Here is a 15,949-nt window from a genome sequence, read left to right on the forward strand (position 1 = left end):
GAGGACACACAGGACAATTGTTTTGTATTCATGAAGAGGAAAGTTGTTCGGGCGTTTCACATACTGGTTTGTGAAACATGGGGGTTCGGTTCCTGTGGTATCAAAGATTTTTGATGTTACTTCTGCACCGCAGTTCCACATCTGTTGCCAAAGGCTCCTTTCCTCCCAGCCTGTTGCTTGCTGTCTGTGCAGACAGCATATGCGTTCAGAGCAAGACCTCATGCTACGTGGATGCATAACTTTGGTTTGGAGTAAAATATTTATTTGACCTCAGTATTATTCAAATATTTTCCCGTTTCCACAGAACCACGCTGGGTGGCTCTGGAGACCTGAGATGAGTCACTTGGGAAGAAAGGTGTCCATATTCTGAAGAAATGATTCACAGAAGTGGAAGCTTGGGAAGTGCTGCTCTGCAGTGATTCCCCCTGGGAGTGCCTGCTGCTCTGCCCCTGCTCTGACAGGTACTCTGGGGGCTGTGATGGGCTGAGAGGACTGGAGGTAAGGTGCACACATGTAGAGAATGCTTCCAAAATACACATTTTACATGGTAACTTCTGGAGTAAAACCGCATATCCTTACAGAAAGCAGCATCTGGGAGGAGGCCCCTACCGCTGCCAAGGGTCCAGTTTGCTTTAGTGAGGTCAAAGTCAGTCTGTTCTTTGGGGTGGGAGTTGCGGTCCCCCGTGAAGCCGACTGGGCTAGAGTCGTTGTGGGCAGCAAAGGGATGAATGATATAATTGACATTTTTCTAGCAAGCCTGCTATGGCTGCGCTCTGAAACTCTGAAGGCTTTACTGCTACTTTGCAGTTGTGTTCAGCCTAGGGAAGACTGGTAATTGGGCATGATCGGATTGTAGCCGGCTAAAACACCCAACAGAGGCTTCCGAGTTACGTGACTTATGTCATCCCCTATTGCAGAGGCCCTGCTGATACCGCATGTGACGGGGGCATCTCTTCGGGCTCAGGGGCAGGTTCTGCGCTTTGCCTCTTGCTTTGCACCGTCCGCGATTTGGCACCCGCCTCTCCCCGTGCGACGGCGGTGCCGCTGGACGGACGGCGACCTCCGAGCGCGCAAGTCCCGCGGAAAGCCCGCTCGGGAGCGCCCCCCCGCCCCGCTCCCCGCGGGCAGGCAGGTGGGCGGGGCGGCGCTAGGGCCCGGGGCGGCGCGGCGGCGGCGGCGGGGCCGGGCGGGGGCGGCCCCTCCCGGGCGCAGCGCGAAGGCGGGCGGGCGCGGGGCATGGTCCCGGTCCCGGCGGCGCGGCGCAGCGCGGAGCGGAGCGGGCGCGGAGCGGTGGCATGCGGCGCGGAGACATGCGGCTCTGCCTGCGCGCTGCCCCGCCGACATGGACCGCCGCCGCCTGCCGCCACCGCTGCTGCCGCTGCTGCTCTGCGCTACCCTCGGCGCCGCCGGGCGTCTGAGCGCCCGCCCCGGCAACGAAGGTGAGCCGCGGCCCGGCCGGGTCCCGCCGGGACGGGTGGGTGAGGGACCCGCTTCGCGCTTTCCCTCCCCCCCGCTTCCCTATTTATTTTCCCTTTTTTTTTTTTTTCCCCCCCCCTCCCCTCCTTTTCATTCCTCCCCCGTTAAGGTGGTCCCGGGCGGCAGCGGTCCCTCGCCCCGTGGCCGCAGGGCTCTCTCTCGCCTTGCGCTCTGGCAGCGCGGCCGCAGCCCCGCTCGGAGCCGCGCAGGGGCGGCCGCCGCCCGGTGCGGTGCGGGGGCGCGGGCGGGGAGGCAGCCGCCCCCGAGGAAAGTTGGCGAGGGAATGGCAGCCGGTGCCGTCCCCCGGCCCTCCGCCGGCGGGGCTGTGCGGGGGGCGGCGGCGGGGCGATGGCCGGGGGCGAGGTGGGGGGCAGCGGGTAGGGGCAGGGGCAGGGAACGTTGTCCGGCCGGCGCGGCTGTGCCCCCCGGCAGGTGCCCTGCGTCCCCGCGGCCGGCCGGTCAGGGCTGGCCGGTGAGGGCCAGCCGCCGAGCAGCCTCCTCGCTTCCAGCCTCAAATAGCTGGCTGATAGCTGGCAGCGGTGGGAATCGGATTCGCTTGTTAATTAATAAAAATAAGCTATAAAGACTAATGGGTAGCCCCCGTCTCCCTCGCCTCAGCGATAACTGAGCTGCGAGCCCCTTTTTATGTGCAGGGGTGGTGGTTTCATTAGTCATCCTCTCTTCCAAAACTTTTAATTAATACAAAAAAGAAGCTTGCTCCCCTATAAAACCTCTTTTTGGTTCCGTAACGGTTTCATATCAGTCTTTTTAATGTGCTAAAATGGTGTGTGTCTATGTGAATGTGTGGAAATTTTCGGAAACAAAGCACGAGGGGTTTGTTCTCCTTTCCTATGGTAATTTTTAAGATGACATTTGATGAAAACGCATGTTAGATTTCAGGGAAAAGTAATGACCGCTAGACATCGTTTGAAAAAGTAATTGAAATACTTTTTACAGAAGATAAGATTGTTCTTTCCCTATGAAAAAAAAGAAATGCAGCTTTTGCTCACTTGCACAGTGGGCGCAGTCGGCATGACCAGGATGTCCAGCGTAATCGTCTTTAGGGATAAAATCTAGAGGCCAAAGGTTGTGAAGAACTTCTGGCATCAACCAACCATGTAAAACTTGCACCTGCTTGAGCTGTAGCATTTGTCTAGAGAAGCAGATATCAAAGCTATTAGAGCAATCATTTCTCCTGTAGAAATGATGCTGATGTGCTTACTGATATTCTGGGTGCTTGCGGGATAAGGCAGTGAGATAACGACTTTAAGTGATTTCTGGAAGGAGAAAGAAATATAATATAAAACAAATAAGGAAATATTCAAACTTTACAAATCCTGGGTAATCTTAAATCAGTTGGTTTTATTGCTAGGAAGGAAGCTATGGTACCATCGTACCAGAAGAGCAATATATCATGTTTGTGTGTTTTATATAAAGTTGTTTTGCATGCACAAAGTGCTTTACAGGTTATTTAAAAGAATGCGCTTTTAATAGTTGGTCACTTTTGAGCCTCCAGATATATGCTGTTTTGTAAATATTGTCATCTTTCACAAATGATTTTCAGAAATGAAAACCAGAGCGTTAGTAGGGGTTATTCTTGTCTTATTATTGAAAGCTTTTTGGGAATGTATGTAGTTCTGTCAGTCAGCGGAGCAGCTCTGCCTCCATGGCAGTGGTAGACAGACACAGCCTGTAAACTGAGACTAATTATGCAAAAAAGATATTAGAGCATTCCAGTTTGCAAAACCCTAGTTTTTGTTTCATTGTTTAAAATCACTGGCACTGAGAACTGAGAAAGGAGGAAAAAAATTGTTATCATGCAGAATGCGCATTAAGCATACTTATCTGAGTCAGCTTTCAGCAGATCGTGCTTCTATTCTCTGTTTTCAGCTTCAAGAACTTGTATGATTTGGGCAATATTTTCAAAATGGCTAGTGAAAACAACAGTATAAATGCAGTTACCAGACAGTACCCCACTTTTTCGTGCTTGCTTTTTTCAATTATATATTTTGTTATTACTTTCAAAAACAGGGATGCTGACTTTTTCTTTTAAAAATGAGATCAACTTTAAAGGACTTCCCTCCCCACCCCCCCCACCCCCCCCAGCTTAGGAAAGCTCAGTAATTCTTTTATTTATTTACAGCACATTTAGACTGATCATGTGAGTTTAGAAATCTGAATTATTATAATTTGCTGACACGCTAAATTGTTTGGCGATCAAGCGTTAGCATGTAGCTTTAAATCATGTCAGAAGATTACGTCTTCCTCTTTTAAATAATCTTTTTCTCACCACTTCGCTTACTTACCTACTGTTGTTACCATAAATTTTCCCCCCAAACTAGAGATAGATGTTTCTGCATTTCTGTAGGGTATTTAGAAAAGTTCTCTTTTTCCACCACGGACAAGGAAAAAAGCTATACTTTGAATGGAGATTGTTAATATAGGCATATAAATAAAAATGTATACTTTTTTCCCCCTACACTTTATATTAAAGCTACTGTTGAAATTTTTCTCATGGATTGTTTTAACAAAGGATGGAACTAATTTTTGGTGCGTGTATATAGCTTTGTCAAACTTCTGGGGGACATGAATGTTGCAGTAGACACGTTCAGAGCTTCCAGTGATGTTTCCTAAATTTATTTGACTTGAAAGAATTATTCTATTTTTTGAAGTACAACTTCAGTTAACATTTACAATTAATACTAAAGCTGATGACTGGTTGAGTTAGTACTAACACTGCAATGGAAGTGGATGGGATGAAGGGAGGAAAGGATGAAAGAGGGGCTGAAAGCGAGTTGTTGGCTTACTTCACTTTGTGGTGTTAAACGCAGTCCTTTTTTTTTTTTTCCTTGGAGTGCTTGAATTTTTGTTAATCTGCTGCATCTCAGAGAGGTTTTATTTAGAGTTTTTTCTTGATGAAATGTAAAATTTTCCACTGGGTTTATTTTTAAACTATCTGCCGTGCTCATCACAAAGCTGCATGCGTTTTACCTACGTAATCACAGAAGCTCAGGAAGGTTCTGTAAAGTTCAGATTTATCTATGTGCACTGGTAAGGTGTGTGCCATTTTCTGCGAGGCAGGAAAATGTCAGGAAGATTTAACATCTAACTTCTCCAGTTTGAAGTTGCAAACCAAACCCCGTAGGTGCATAGAAACCACATGTTCTGCTTTTCCATTCTGTTGGATATTTTCCGCTTAGGGAGGATTGTGGGTTTTTCCTTAGAAGGATGCAATTTCTTTCTGAATAATTTCTACGGTATCAAGAAATCGAACGATCTATATAATTCTGTAATTTAATAATTTTTCCTCAATCTCTTCTGTAACTATATTGCCTGCCTGAGGGTACCAGCAACCTTAATTTCACTGTTTTATAACCCACAACAGTTAACACTTGACCTAGGTCATTAACAGGATTATCAGCAAATTTGTTTAAGCTTTTACTGACAACCTGAATTGCTTCAATAATATTTTGACTGTGCAGACAGGAAACTTCTTGTAACCTCTCAATCTAGCATAAAATTAATTTCTTGCGAACACAGCTACCAAAAGATCAATACGGTAAATCTGCTTACAGTACTTGGTTTCAAATAGTGTCTGTTTTGGTTTACAGCAAGAAGGTTCCAATCAGCCTCTATTTTCAGTCTGTAGTGGATTTGGAGATGCGGTTTCATCTTTTATTCATTGATTACCATCTCAGAACTTTGCGTAACTGCGCAATTAAATGCACCATTTTATCTGGGCTGGTCTCTGTTAAACACTTAAAGTCGCTGAAGACGACTTACTGTGCCTTTGTAGTAATGACAGCTCTTGGCATGGTTTTGAAAAATGCAGTGTTTGCATGTGGAACAAAACGCCTGCCCAACTTCCGCGTGTAATTTTGAGAAAGACTGGCAATACTAGGAGCTTTTCAGTAGAATCTCAAGGGCTTGCACGGGGAAACGCTTTTTACAAATCTCGCCTCACTGTATGTCAGGTATCATTAGGTCCTGATAAGTCTTCATGTATCGTGACACAATTCCTGCCGGTGCCTCTAGCTTGCTCTTGAGTGTTTATCTGCAAAAGCAGTTAAAAGTAGGTTTAGAAATCTTAGTGTGATACCTCTTACAATTTAATTTCAGAAAGCTCAAAGTCATGGGGGTTTGCAGGGCTGTTTTTCATACAGCTGTATCTTACTTAAAGCTTCTGTGCTTAATCCTAAGCTGCACGATTAGCCAAATAACGAACACGTTTTAAAATTCACACCATGATGTTTTTAAAATCCTGTGCAACAGGAGAAGCAAGTTGGGTAAATTCTTCATTTTCTGACAACATTTTTGATAGCAGGCTGTAACACATGGAATAATTTATTTTCTTTTCTGTTTGTCACTGAAGTTTGTCTTGACTTACTGCTGATTTCAATATGGTGTATTAAAAAGAAAAATCACTACATTGTCTATAGCAAACTTAAAGCAGATGTTTGAAAGACAAAGATGTCCAAATTTGACACAGCAATTAATTCTTATTGCAGTTAATTTGGATGCAACGTATTTGCTACCCGACGAAGCAGTCAGGGCATAGAAAGGGGTTAGAACTCTTCTGTACTCTCAGCCTCAGGAAATGAGGCTTCAGAGGCACTACCAGAAGGGAAAGCATTAAACAGATAATCGGCACACTAAGTTTAACAGTTGTTTGTGTGAAATCTTTGCAAATCAGGAGTGCATTCTGATTGAACTTAAATTTTTCATTCCCATCTGGGAAGATACACAAATTAGTTGTTGGGTTTTTTTTGTTGTTTTTTTTTTTTAATCTGCCAGAGTTAAGTAAATTGCTATTAGCATACTTAATTTTGATTCTGTTTGAGAACTTGCAAGTTTTTCTCTAGGAGCGTATGTAATGGCTCTTGTTCTTTTAATCCCCACTTGATGAAAGTTTAGAAATACGGATGCAGGTGTTCGTTTTCTTGTTTTCAGAGCTCTGGATTTTATCACCAGTGAGGGTCACTACAGAGCTGTTACCGAATGCAACAGTACTGTTTGTAGATTTTTATATAGAACCTGAGTTAGTTCCATAGGGTACCTGTAATTCATGTAGGTGTATCGCTTTGTAGCTGCTGTTTGATTTTTCTTCAAAAAAAATAGAAATAACTGGAGATATAATCACGTCCTTACTTTTGTTAAAGTTCAAAGCTCTACTCAGTGGGGCCAGTATTGAAACACAGAAAGGTCATTTTGATACCCTAAGGGGCACAATTGACTGGACTTGTCCAGAGGTGTTGGATAAAACTTCGGAGTTGGGGCAGAGGGATCTCACTAACCCGTCACCTTTCTAAAGGATAATTCCAGCATCCCAACAGTTGCTTTTCTGGAGTGAGATGTAGGGATTTTTAGTTGTTTTTTTTTTTTTAACACATTCTTTCTTATGAAAAAAATTGTTCGATTTGTTGAAGCATTGTTGAAAATTGTTGAAAATACATTTATGAGGAGGAAAAGACTTACAGTGAGAAATGATACAGCGAAATGGAAGAATTTTTGTTTACAAATGCATGTGACTACTGTTAAGTGATCCATTTTGCTAAAAATTCACTGCAGTGGTGTAGCCCTTCTTACTTCCATAAATGCTTTAGAGCAGTAGCTTTTAGTTTTTTGTATTTAAACTGTTTTAAACAAGAACCAAAACTTAAAAGAAAATAGTTTAATTCAGAAGATTAGATATAAACTCCCAGTGGTGTAATTTTGGAAACAGAACATGGTAGTAATTTGCTGGGTTAGGATTGTATTCCCCACCGGTAGTCTTGTGCTTCTTAGTTTCTTAGGTGCTTGATAAATCCTAGCACAAGTACTTATTCTGCAGTGTAAGTACTCATTTTGCAGTGTGAAACTGATGTAAGATTAAAATTCTGTCCCTTGGACTGAAGATTCCTTTTAAATTTCTGCAGTGAATGAATGAAAGAAATAAAGATAGAGAAATAAAGATAATCCTGTCTGAAAGAAGTCTTGGGACGGTGACAAAAGAGTTCCAGTCTGTGAGAGTGACGGGCAGACTGAATGAAACACCAGCATGTACAGCCTGCAGTTTGCAGAGATGTTATTAAACCAGACACACTGTAAGCAGAAACTTTAGTGCCACGCTCCTTTTTTTTTTCCATTAAACTACTGTGTCCTGCTGTTTCAGGCAAAATATGGAGGAAAATCCCATTAATCTGCTGGAAAAATATTGATGAAAGAAGAATGGCAGACCAAACGAACAGTGGTTTAAACTTGCTAGCAATTAAGTGAACAATAGGATGAATGTTAAGGTTCAGTCAGGGCAGTTTCATGTAATAAGGTGTGGGAATGGTGCTTGCTTTTTTTTTCCCCAGCTGGTTTCTCATACCATTTTTATATCTGTATTTGGATGGAAAGGTTCGCATTGCATTGGTCTCTTCTTTTAAAAATAATAATTAAAAAGAACTGCTAAAGCATAGCTGCTTCACGTAAGAGGACAGTTATTAAAACCAGAACTTTTAAATTGGTGCCTAGGAAAGGAAAGTTTTGTAAAAAATCTAGAGTGAAGAGTTACCATTTAAATAAATAATAATTAAAGCACCAAAATATGTTTTGGTCCATGGTAGGCTTCCCACAAACTTTGTGCAGTAGCAGATAGCAATGAGTGACATTGGATTTCTTGATTTAGTTGTTGAGAAGCTAGAAGGCAGCTAGAGGGTTTTTGCTTTGCTTTTTCTGAGAGGCAAGGCTTTTTGAGAGATCTCTTTTGGAGAGGGAGAGAGAAGGATTAAAAGAAGAGCATAGGTAGGTGGAGATGAAGTAAAAGTTGGACCTGAATCTTAGAAAAATCAGACCAAAATCCAAACTTTCTCCAATTATTGACAGTGTTAGGAACCCAGAAGTCAGTGCTGACAATGATCTGAACACTGAGCAAAGCACAAATTAAGAAATTCCTTGCCTCCCTGAAAGTCTAAGCTTTGTTTACATTAGTAAGCTTCGTGACTATGATTTACCAGTGGTGAATTTCAACAGAGGCTGCAGTTTAGGCAGGGTAAAGGCATTTTTACCGTTCTATGTAATCTTTCTGTGATGGTCCTTTCTTTAAAAAAAAAAAAAAAAAGAAAAGCAAGTTATGTCTGTCTAGCCTTAATGTTCATGACCAGTCGTGGAGAACACCCGCTTAAGGCATTTATATCAAAACAGGTTCTGAGATGGTAGGGGCCTTATCCTGCAAAAACTTTTCTCCCACGGATGATTTCCCTTGGAGAGCAAAAGTCCCAGCAATGGATGAGAGTTCGGTTTTCCTGGAGAAGGTGGTTACCGCTATGGAAAATGTACTGTGCTCAGCCAAACCATCTAGAGGTAACCCAACCGTAGGGAAACCTCATCGGTCTCCTTGTTGCCAGCCCACGCTGCCCCGCAGTCTGTCTCTCGTGCCTGTGCTTTTTCTTCTGTCTCTTCCTTCCCATAAATCAACATTCAGCCATAAAGAGTAGAAGGCAAAGATCATCTTTTCTTTTCCTGATTGGGAAGACCGCATGTCCATTCCTTCTTACTAAATGCTCTTTACCAGAAGCGGGATGCTTCGATCCTGTAGATGCCCAGAAAAAAAGACGCAGGAAGAGAATCATGCGTTTAACGGCATTGCTTTTTCTATAGTTAGTCGGTTGTGTTGATCCTGAAAGCTGGATTAAAGCTGGACAGAGGGGGTTCAAGAAATCGAAGCAGGAGTTGTCCATGCTAACCAAGGAAAGCAATTCTGGAGAAGGGTGTGAGGAATATGCTTAGTTTGTGGAACATAATGGAAACTGGAGCCATTTGTGGGAAGGTAATGGAAGTAGAGGGATAAGCAGAAGATAGGGGTCTGAAAAACTGCCTTGTGGGTACATGGGAAGAGAACAGTCATTTAGGCATTTACCTTTGTTATAAATATTTGTATTTCTCACATATGGAAATAGTGAAAAAAGATGTTAGCGGGGTTTTGGTTGCAAAGGCAGCAAATGAAGTCAGGGGCAATTCCATTTTTCATATGGATAGCTCAGCACACATGTTCTGCATTAATTACCTCCATAAATTCTGTTAACCTGGCAAACAATGAAAATATCATGTTGGTGACATCACTGTATTGGAAAATAAAACTGGTTTTAGCATCTTGATTTTCTCAACACGACATTTGAGGAGATTTCTTATGCTATTGGCATTTTACTCCCCCAATTTGCACCAAGATGTTTAGTCATTTGCTCTGTGGGTTTATTTTATCTGTGGACTAGCTGTGTAAGGACCCAAGCATTTCATAGCCCATGCAAGCCGGAGCCCTTGATTCATGGAAGTAGAGAAGAAAAGCTTGACAAAACTCTGTCTGGGCAATCCTGAGTAGGTGGCTTTCCAAATATAGTACTTCAGGATTCTCAGATTTTTTTTTTACAAGTCTTAGCTTCTGTGTTTCAAACTTTGAAAAAAAAAAAACCACCACCAAAAAACCCCACAATCAAACCCAACACAACTATATTCACTTGCAAGGGTTTTTATTTTTCTGTGCCCCATGCGAGGAATTTCTTAAAAAGCAATTTTTTTCTGAGTTGTGGCATGCTGCCAGCTGATTCACTTGCAAGGGGGTATCACAGCCTTTTTAACAAATAAATGGTCGTTGGCTGGACTTATGCTCTGATCCCTGTCTCAAAAATTTCTGTCATCAAAGGACTATTGATTACTTGCTGTGATTTTTGGTGATTTCAGGACCTTGAATGTGTTTGAACTGCAGTAAAAGTTGTAGGAACTTAAGAACTTCTAGTCATGGGTTCTGTGTGTGCCCAGGTGTCTTTTCTGTGATACTTTTTGGTGTCTAGATTTCTAGAGCACCTCGTACTAGGTTTTGATTTCTCAATTTACCTTAAGTGAACATGGACGCTATGTAGCAACATTTTTTTTCCCCTTTAAGTTGGTAGAAGCCTTCCCAAGGGGGATCTTTGTGACACTCTGGTAGACCCAAAATCTATCAGATCTTAGGAGAGCTCAATTCTGCAAAACTGGTGAATACTGAATATTATTTTTTTCCCAAGGGAGGGGGAATGCAGAAGTAAAAAGACTTAGTTGTGCAGTATGCTTAAGCCCTTTCGAGAAGTGCTTTAGAACTTATTAAAATTATTTGAGTAATGTTTGCTGTTGAGTTTTGGCTAGATATAGACATAGGGTGCCATTTTATGTGCCTCAGGATTTGGGCACCCAATGGGACTGACAAATATGACACGTCCTGCGAGAGACCCACTTCTGTTCTGGGTGGGTGAAAGGCATGGCTTGGCTGGGTTTAGGTAACTGAATCTCATCCTTAGTTTCTGGTATAAATTTTTTTTTTTTTTTTCTTGAGAGAGGTGAACTTGGGTTTTGCAATTTAAACTCCCTTTTAGCACAGTGGCCCCCATTTTGCATTTACATGTTTAACATGGTGCTTCACTGATGTCAGATTTAATGTTATAGTAGTAGAGTAGAATGAGATTTGCAGGGTTGGGATTTGAACGTGAGTTCATCTGCACAGTAATTCTAAGGGTTTATGCCTCTTGTAGGCATAAGGAGCAATTGGAATTGTTTTAAAAAAAAATGAATGCAAAGAAGTGAAAGCGACACAGTAATTTGGAACCCATTAGGTTAATCCATTTTTAATTTTTATATCCTTGTCTTAATGAAAAGAACTGGCACATATCAACTTACAGGAAATAGCCTAATAAAACTGAAACCTTATTAGGCCCCTTTGATAAACATTGCATTCCAGCCCACCAGTCATATGTTTTTGCATACTTGGAAATTGAGCTTTACGCCACTTTAACAATATCAAGAGAACTCTCATGTTTCAAACTAATAAAAAAGAAATAACATCTGTTTTGTCTGTGTTCATCCATGAGAATGGATGGGTAGTTGTCAACGTAACGCAGGCAGGTACTCCGAGAAAAAGCAGCGTACAGATTTGTCACCTCGCTCCCTCAAAAAGAGCTGCTAGTTCATATGTCATCATCGGTGCAGAAACGGCTTGTCTTTGTTTTCTCTTTACAGTAGCCAGAGTAACTTCTGCAAGGTGCGGAGGTAGGAGGTTTAAGTGTGTCTGCACACCTACATAGGCTCGATACAGATCGACGAGCGGATAAGATGAAAGCTTTACATACGCTGCATAGCCTTAGCTACCGCTTGGAGTCCCTCCACAACAGGATGGGGGGAACGGCTTTTGGCGTTACGTGAACACTCCTAAGATTTCTAGCAACAAAATGTTTACTCGTTTTCTGTTCTGCTTTGAAATCAGTTCCAGTTTTGCCTGCTAAAGACCAGCATAGTTCTGCAGTTTTGCCCTCTGAAACCTCTCATGTGAGGCTTTTATTTTTGGACCTGATAGTCATTGTCCTGTCTGTTCAGGAGACTTCGGATAGTGTTGTCCCTTTTCCGCACGCGGGCTCCATACCCAGCGAAAGGAGGAAGGCTGCTGGAGAGCTGCTACTTGGCGTCGCGTGCAGGTGATGAAAGCCAGGCTGGCTGGGCTGAGGCGCACGGTTAGCGCTGGTCTGAGCCACCGTGAAGGGGGCACGGGAGGGCTGCTGATCCCTAGCAGCGTCAAAATTCATGCTGTGCGCAGCAAGCGGGGAGAGGGCTGCTATGCGGTCGTAGAGCCTCCGTGATCGGCTCCGGTTTTGCAGTTTACAATCCATGCTTTTATTTATAGGCATTCCTGCATTGCTCATCGTTGTCCTGTGTTCCCTCTTTCGTGGCAGCCTTTTGGGAGAAACTTGCAGTAAGGTTCCTGCTTTGGCTGCTTCAGTGTTCAGCTGTAGGAAAAACTGAGGTATCCATATGTGGCCTCAGACGCTCTTGGGGAGTCTGTTTGATGAGAAGAGTAAAATCTGGGAGGAAAATGAAACTCTTCCTCTTCAAAAGCTATGGGCAACTGCCATAAAAATAGAATTTGCCAAATAATCCAAATTGATGTAGGCACCTTATATGTTCTATAGAAGCAGTAACCTATAGGGTAACTTGACACATATTGCCAGTCTTTTGTCTTTTCATCTGAGATTTCTAACACAAACTCTTGATTTTGGAAACAGTTATTTACTGAACATTTAAATGAAAATAATGGAGGCTTGGGCTGTCCAGTCTTCTTTTGTGAAGATTCCTGTGTTCAGTATTGGAGCAACTGTTTTTTAATTCATTTTGGTTTTCCCTTGTTTGTTCATCTCTTACCCCCATCCTGGTGGAGTTCTTCAGTCAGCAGTTTAACCACAGATTGAACATGACAGTTGCCAAATTTGGAATGGTCTGCACAAAATCATGTTTGTATTGTACAGTATAATGGCACAGGCGAGAAGGGTTGAAAGTGCAGACCTCACAGCGTTGTGCCTCTCAAAGGACTGTAGTCTGTCTTTGAGCTGTAGCAGAAATCTCACTGAGAAATCTCACATTTGGAAGAGAGTGCAGTAAATGGGCCAAATTTTGTTGGCACTTGGGTTGGGTATGTGTTACAAGGTATGTTCTGTTGGCTGTTTTTAGGAGACTTTACTCTGTGTAGCTTGGTGTCACTTTGCTCCTAGGGTGCCCCAGGCTGGAGGGAGACACAGCTGTAAAAGTAGAGCTAGTAGATGGGGACCTAGCAGATCTCTCTTATGCTAAGGTCGTTTTCTTCCAAGCAATAATTATGTCTTCATTACAGCATTTGAGGGGAAATGTAGGACCATAAAATCACAGCAGACTTGACGTTTTTGTTAATGGACAAGCAGCAAATCAGGCCCCAAGTCTGCTGCTTAGAACCAGGCTTCGCTATTGAACACCCTTCCACGAAGAGAGTATCGCATTGGTTAGCATTGCTTCATGGAGTGGTTTCTCATCTACTGATTTTACTTATTTATTTATTTGTTGTCCCTTCCCAAAGATTTCGTGGTCTACCTTAGGAAATTTCAGCATAATTTCAGCAACATCAGCATAGCTGATCCTAGTTGGCAATTATGGTGAATGCACCAAGGTGCAACTTTGGCATTGCCTGGGCCCAGCCTGTAGATGCTGCTTCTAGCCTCAGAATAAATCAAAGACACAGAGCTGATCTGCTGCTGCTGGTGCTCTTATTTCACTTTCGCCACTGCTGGGGGAATGGAAAGATGAGAGGAGATCTGTACCCATGGGTGGATGAAAATCCAGGTGCAAGTCCCTTTAGCTAGGAAGAGGCCACTGTTCTAAAAATGTACGTCAGAGTTTGCGCTGACTCTGCTCTGTCCCACCCCAAAACCAAGTTTTGGCTGACTTCCTGCCGCGAAGTATTTTCTTTGCTGCTCAGGATTGTATGACATGTTTCAATTATGGGCATTCACCATTTTTTTTTTCTGGTTGCATAGCAAATTTAATTTTCCCATTTGTTAGCATTTTTCTAATAACTAACTAGCATATTTCTAAACTGACAGTTTGATGCCAAACAGGAAAACACAAAACAGCGGTGGTTCTTGTTCTTTGGGGTTTTTTTAACTTTTAATTGGAGATGTTAATTAGTTGAAGAAGAAGTATTTTATATATTTTACCTCATTGACTATTACTCTGTATTTTTGATGTAAAGAATACGATTTGGAAATGCTTTCCAGTTGGCAAGTTTTTTGTAGGTTCTTCTTTAGATATTGCAAGTTGCTTCCTAGCTGGCGTTCCTCCCCATTTCTTAGGTAGTGATGGGGATCTCGGCGTGGTTCTACCTGGCACAACATTTGTTTGTTTTTTTTTTTTTTTTTTTTTTACTGGGGGAGTTCAGTTCATTGTAGCAGTCGTTACTCCATGCGTTTCTGGAAATGCTGCTGCTTTCAGACTGTATTCGGGTGTCTTACTAGTTTTACAGTTCTTTTCCTTTCACCGGCTTTACTTACTCCTGATGAAACCTGCTGTCGGTGAGCCTCGCGGCCCGCCCTCTGCCATCACCCTCAAACTGGCAGCAGTTTCTGGTAGCGTGAGCTATCCACCCAAGCCCTCACTCGTCTTCTGTCTGATGCCATGGAAAGGAGAGCGCGTGAGCTTTGCGTTTCACGTCCACGTCCCTGCTCCAGTTGCTGGAAAGAGATTCATCTTTACCCCCTGGGCAGAAATGCATATTGAGGGAACCAATAATGCTTTCTCTTGCGGTTGTGAGTGGGGAAGACCAGAAGAGTCGGGCAGGAGAGAGCTTCTAAAAAGAGAACTTGTTCTTAATCGGCATTTTGCCGGTATGCTGCTGCTTGGCAGAAATAGCTATGGCGTACAGTACAGTGAGCAAGGCTGTTGCACGGAAGGACTGAGTCACTGATTTTTAGAGCCAGAAGTGATGGTTGCTCTGCCGTATTTTAATACCATAAATTCTCCCTCATGCTTACCACTGGTTTTAAAGGGACTTAGTTACATGATGGGAACCGATGCAGGACACTGAGATTATTAGACAGCACTTTTTTTTTTTTTAAGTTGTTTAATGAGGTCTGCTCTGTGTCTCCTTAGCATACCCAGTGATCCTTTCCAAGGCATTCTGTAGGAAAGGATCGTTGATAGCAACAAAGCTGTTCAGCTAGTTTAAGAGTTACCCTTAGTAACCGGCTGGTCAACCTCAGAGATTTCTGTAAGAGTTAGCTGAATGATACTCACGCAGTTTTGCAGGAGGAGGAGATACAAGGAGTGCAAATGAGTTGGGTGAGAAACGCATAAGCTTCAGAAAGAGCCTGGTGATCCGGGTTCTCTTTCATGTGGCCTGACTTGTAAAGCTACCTCTTTAGTCTCTTCTGGAAAGCAGTAACAGTTAGAAAGGAAGAAGAGTTATTGACTTTATTTTTGGGACATAATATGCCAACCCTTCCTCTTCTTCTGTTCCCCAATACCCCATTTAAGAACATGAGAGTTGTGGGTAATTGGAGCCTGAAGTTAGGACCGTATCTGACCTGCAGTCACGATTGCTTGCACAGCGTGCTCTTCACTGGGCCAGTTCTGGAGTACCTGGTTGTTACGCTTGCAAGGAGAGAAAATGTATTGCCACACGAAGTAGCTTGACCTCTTTTTTTTGTTTGTTTTTGTCTTTTCTTAAAGACTCAGACCTTGCACAGGACAGTGCCACAAGAGAGGTTAAACTCTCTCCTCTCCAGTTCCCTCTTTTATCTGGTAAATACGTGGCTGTAGGCAATTGTAGTACATTTAAACGTTGGCTTTCATTTAACTTTAAATGTATGTGAGAAAACATTAGGGTCACACTGATATATGCCCGCTGAGCATGATCTGACTGAACACGTCTTCATGTTACACTTCACAAATTGGTCAGGTCAGTTTTGTGAACCAAGTGTTGCCTTTTGTTACACTAGAGGATATGTCAGAGTTGAAAGAAGTTGAAATGAGTAATCAAGTGCTTGTGTAAAGTTTTACTTTTTTACTTTTTACCTAATCCTACAAATCCATGCAAAAAAATTCAGACAATTAATATCTAATCCATTCTGTATGTATTTCTTCAGTCTTAGTGTAGGGAAATGCTATTTTCTCCTTCAATTTCCAGATT

The 15,949-nt window shown here is 42.8% G+C and overlaps 1 protein-coding gene across 1 annotated transcript in view; it reads left to right on the forward strand.

Annotated features, from left to right (window-relative positions):
* The first annotated feature begins 1,216 nt into the window (after positions 1–1,216).
* The window catches only part of EPHA3 (EPH receptor A3), a 230,743-nt gene continuing 216,010 nt past the window's right edge, over positions 1,217–15,949 (forward strand). The window contains exon 1 of the mRNA XM_075169368.1: positions 1,217–1,439. Coding sequence (XP_075025469.1) covers positions 1,343–1,439 — 97 coding nt within the window. The 5' untranslated portion in view covers positions 1,217–1,342. The remainder of the gene's footprint in view (positions 1,440–15,949) is intronic.

The sequence above is a fragment of the Calonectris borealis genome, chromosome 1, assembly GCF_964195595.1.
Source record: "Calonectris borealis chromosome 1, bCalBor7.hap1.2, whole genome shotgun sequence".
NCBI classification, from domain to species: Eukaryota; Metazoa; Chordata; class Aves; order Procellariiformes; family Procellariidae; genus Calonectris; species Calonectris borealis.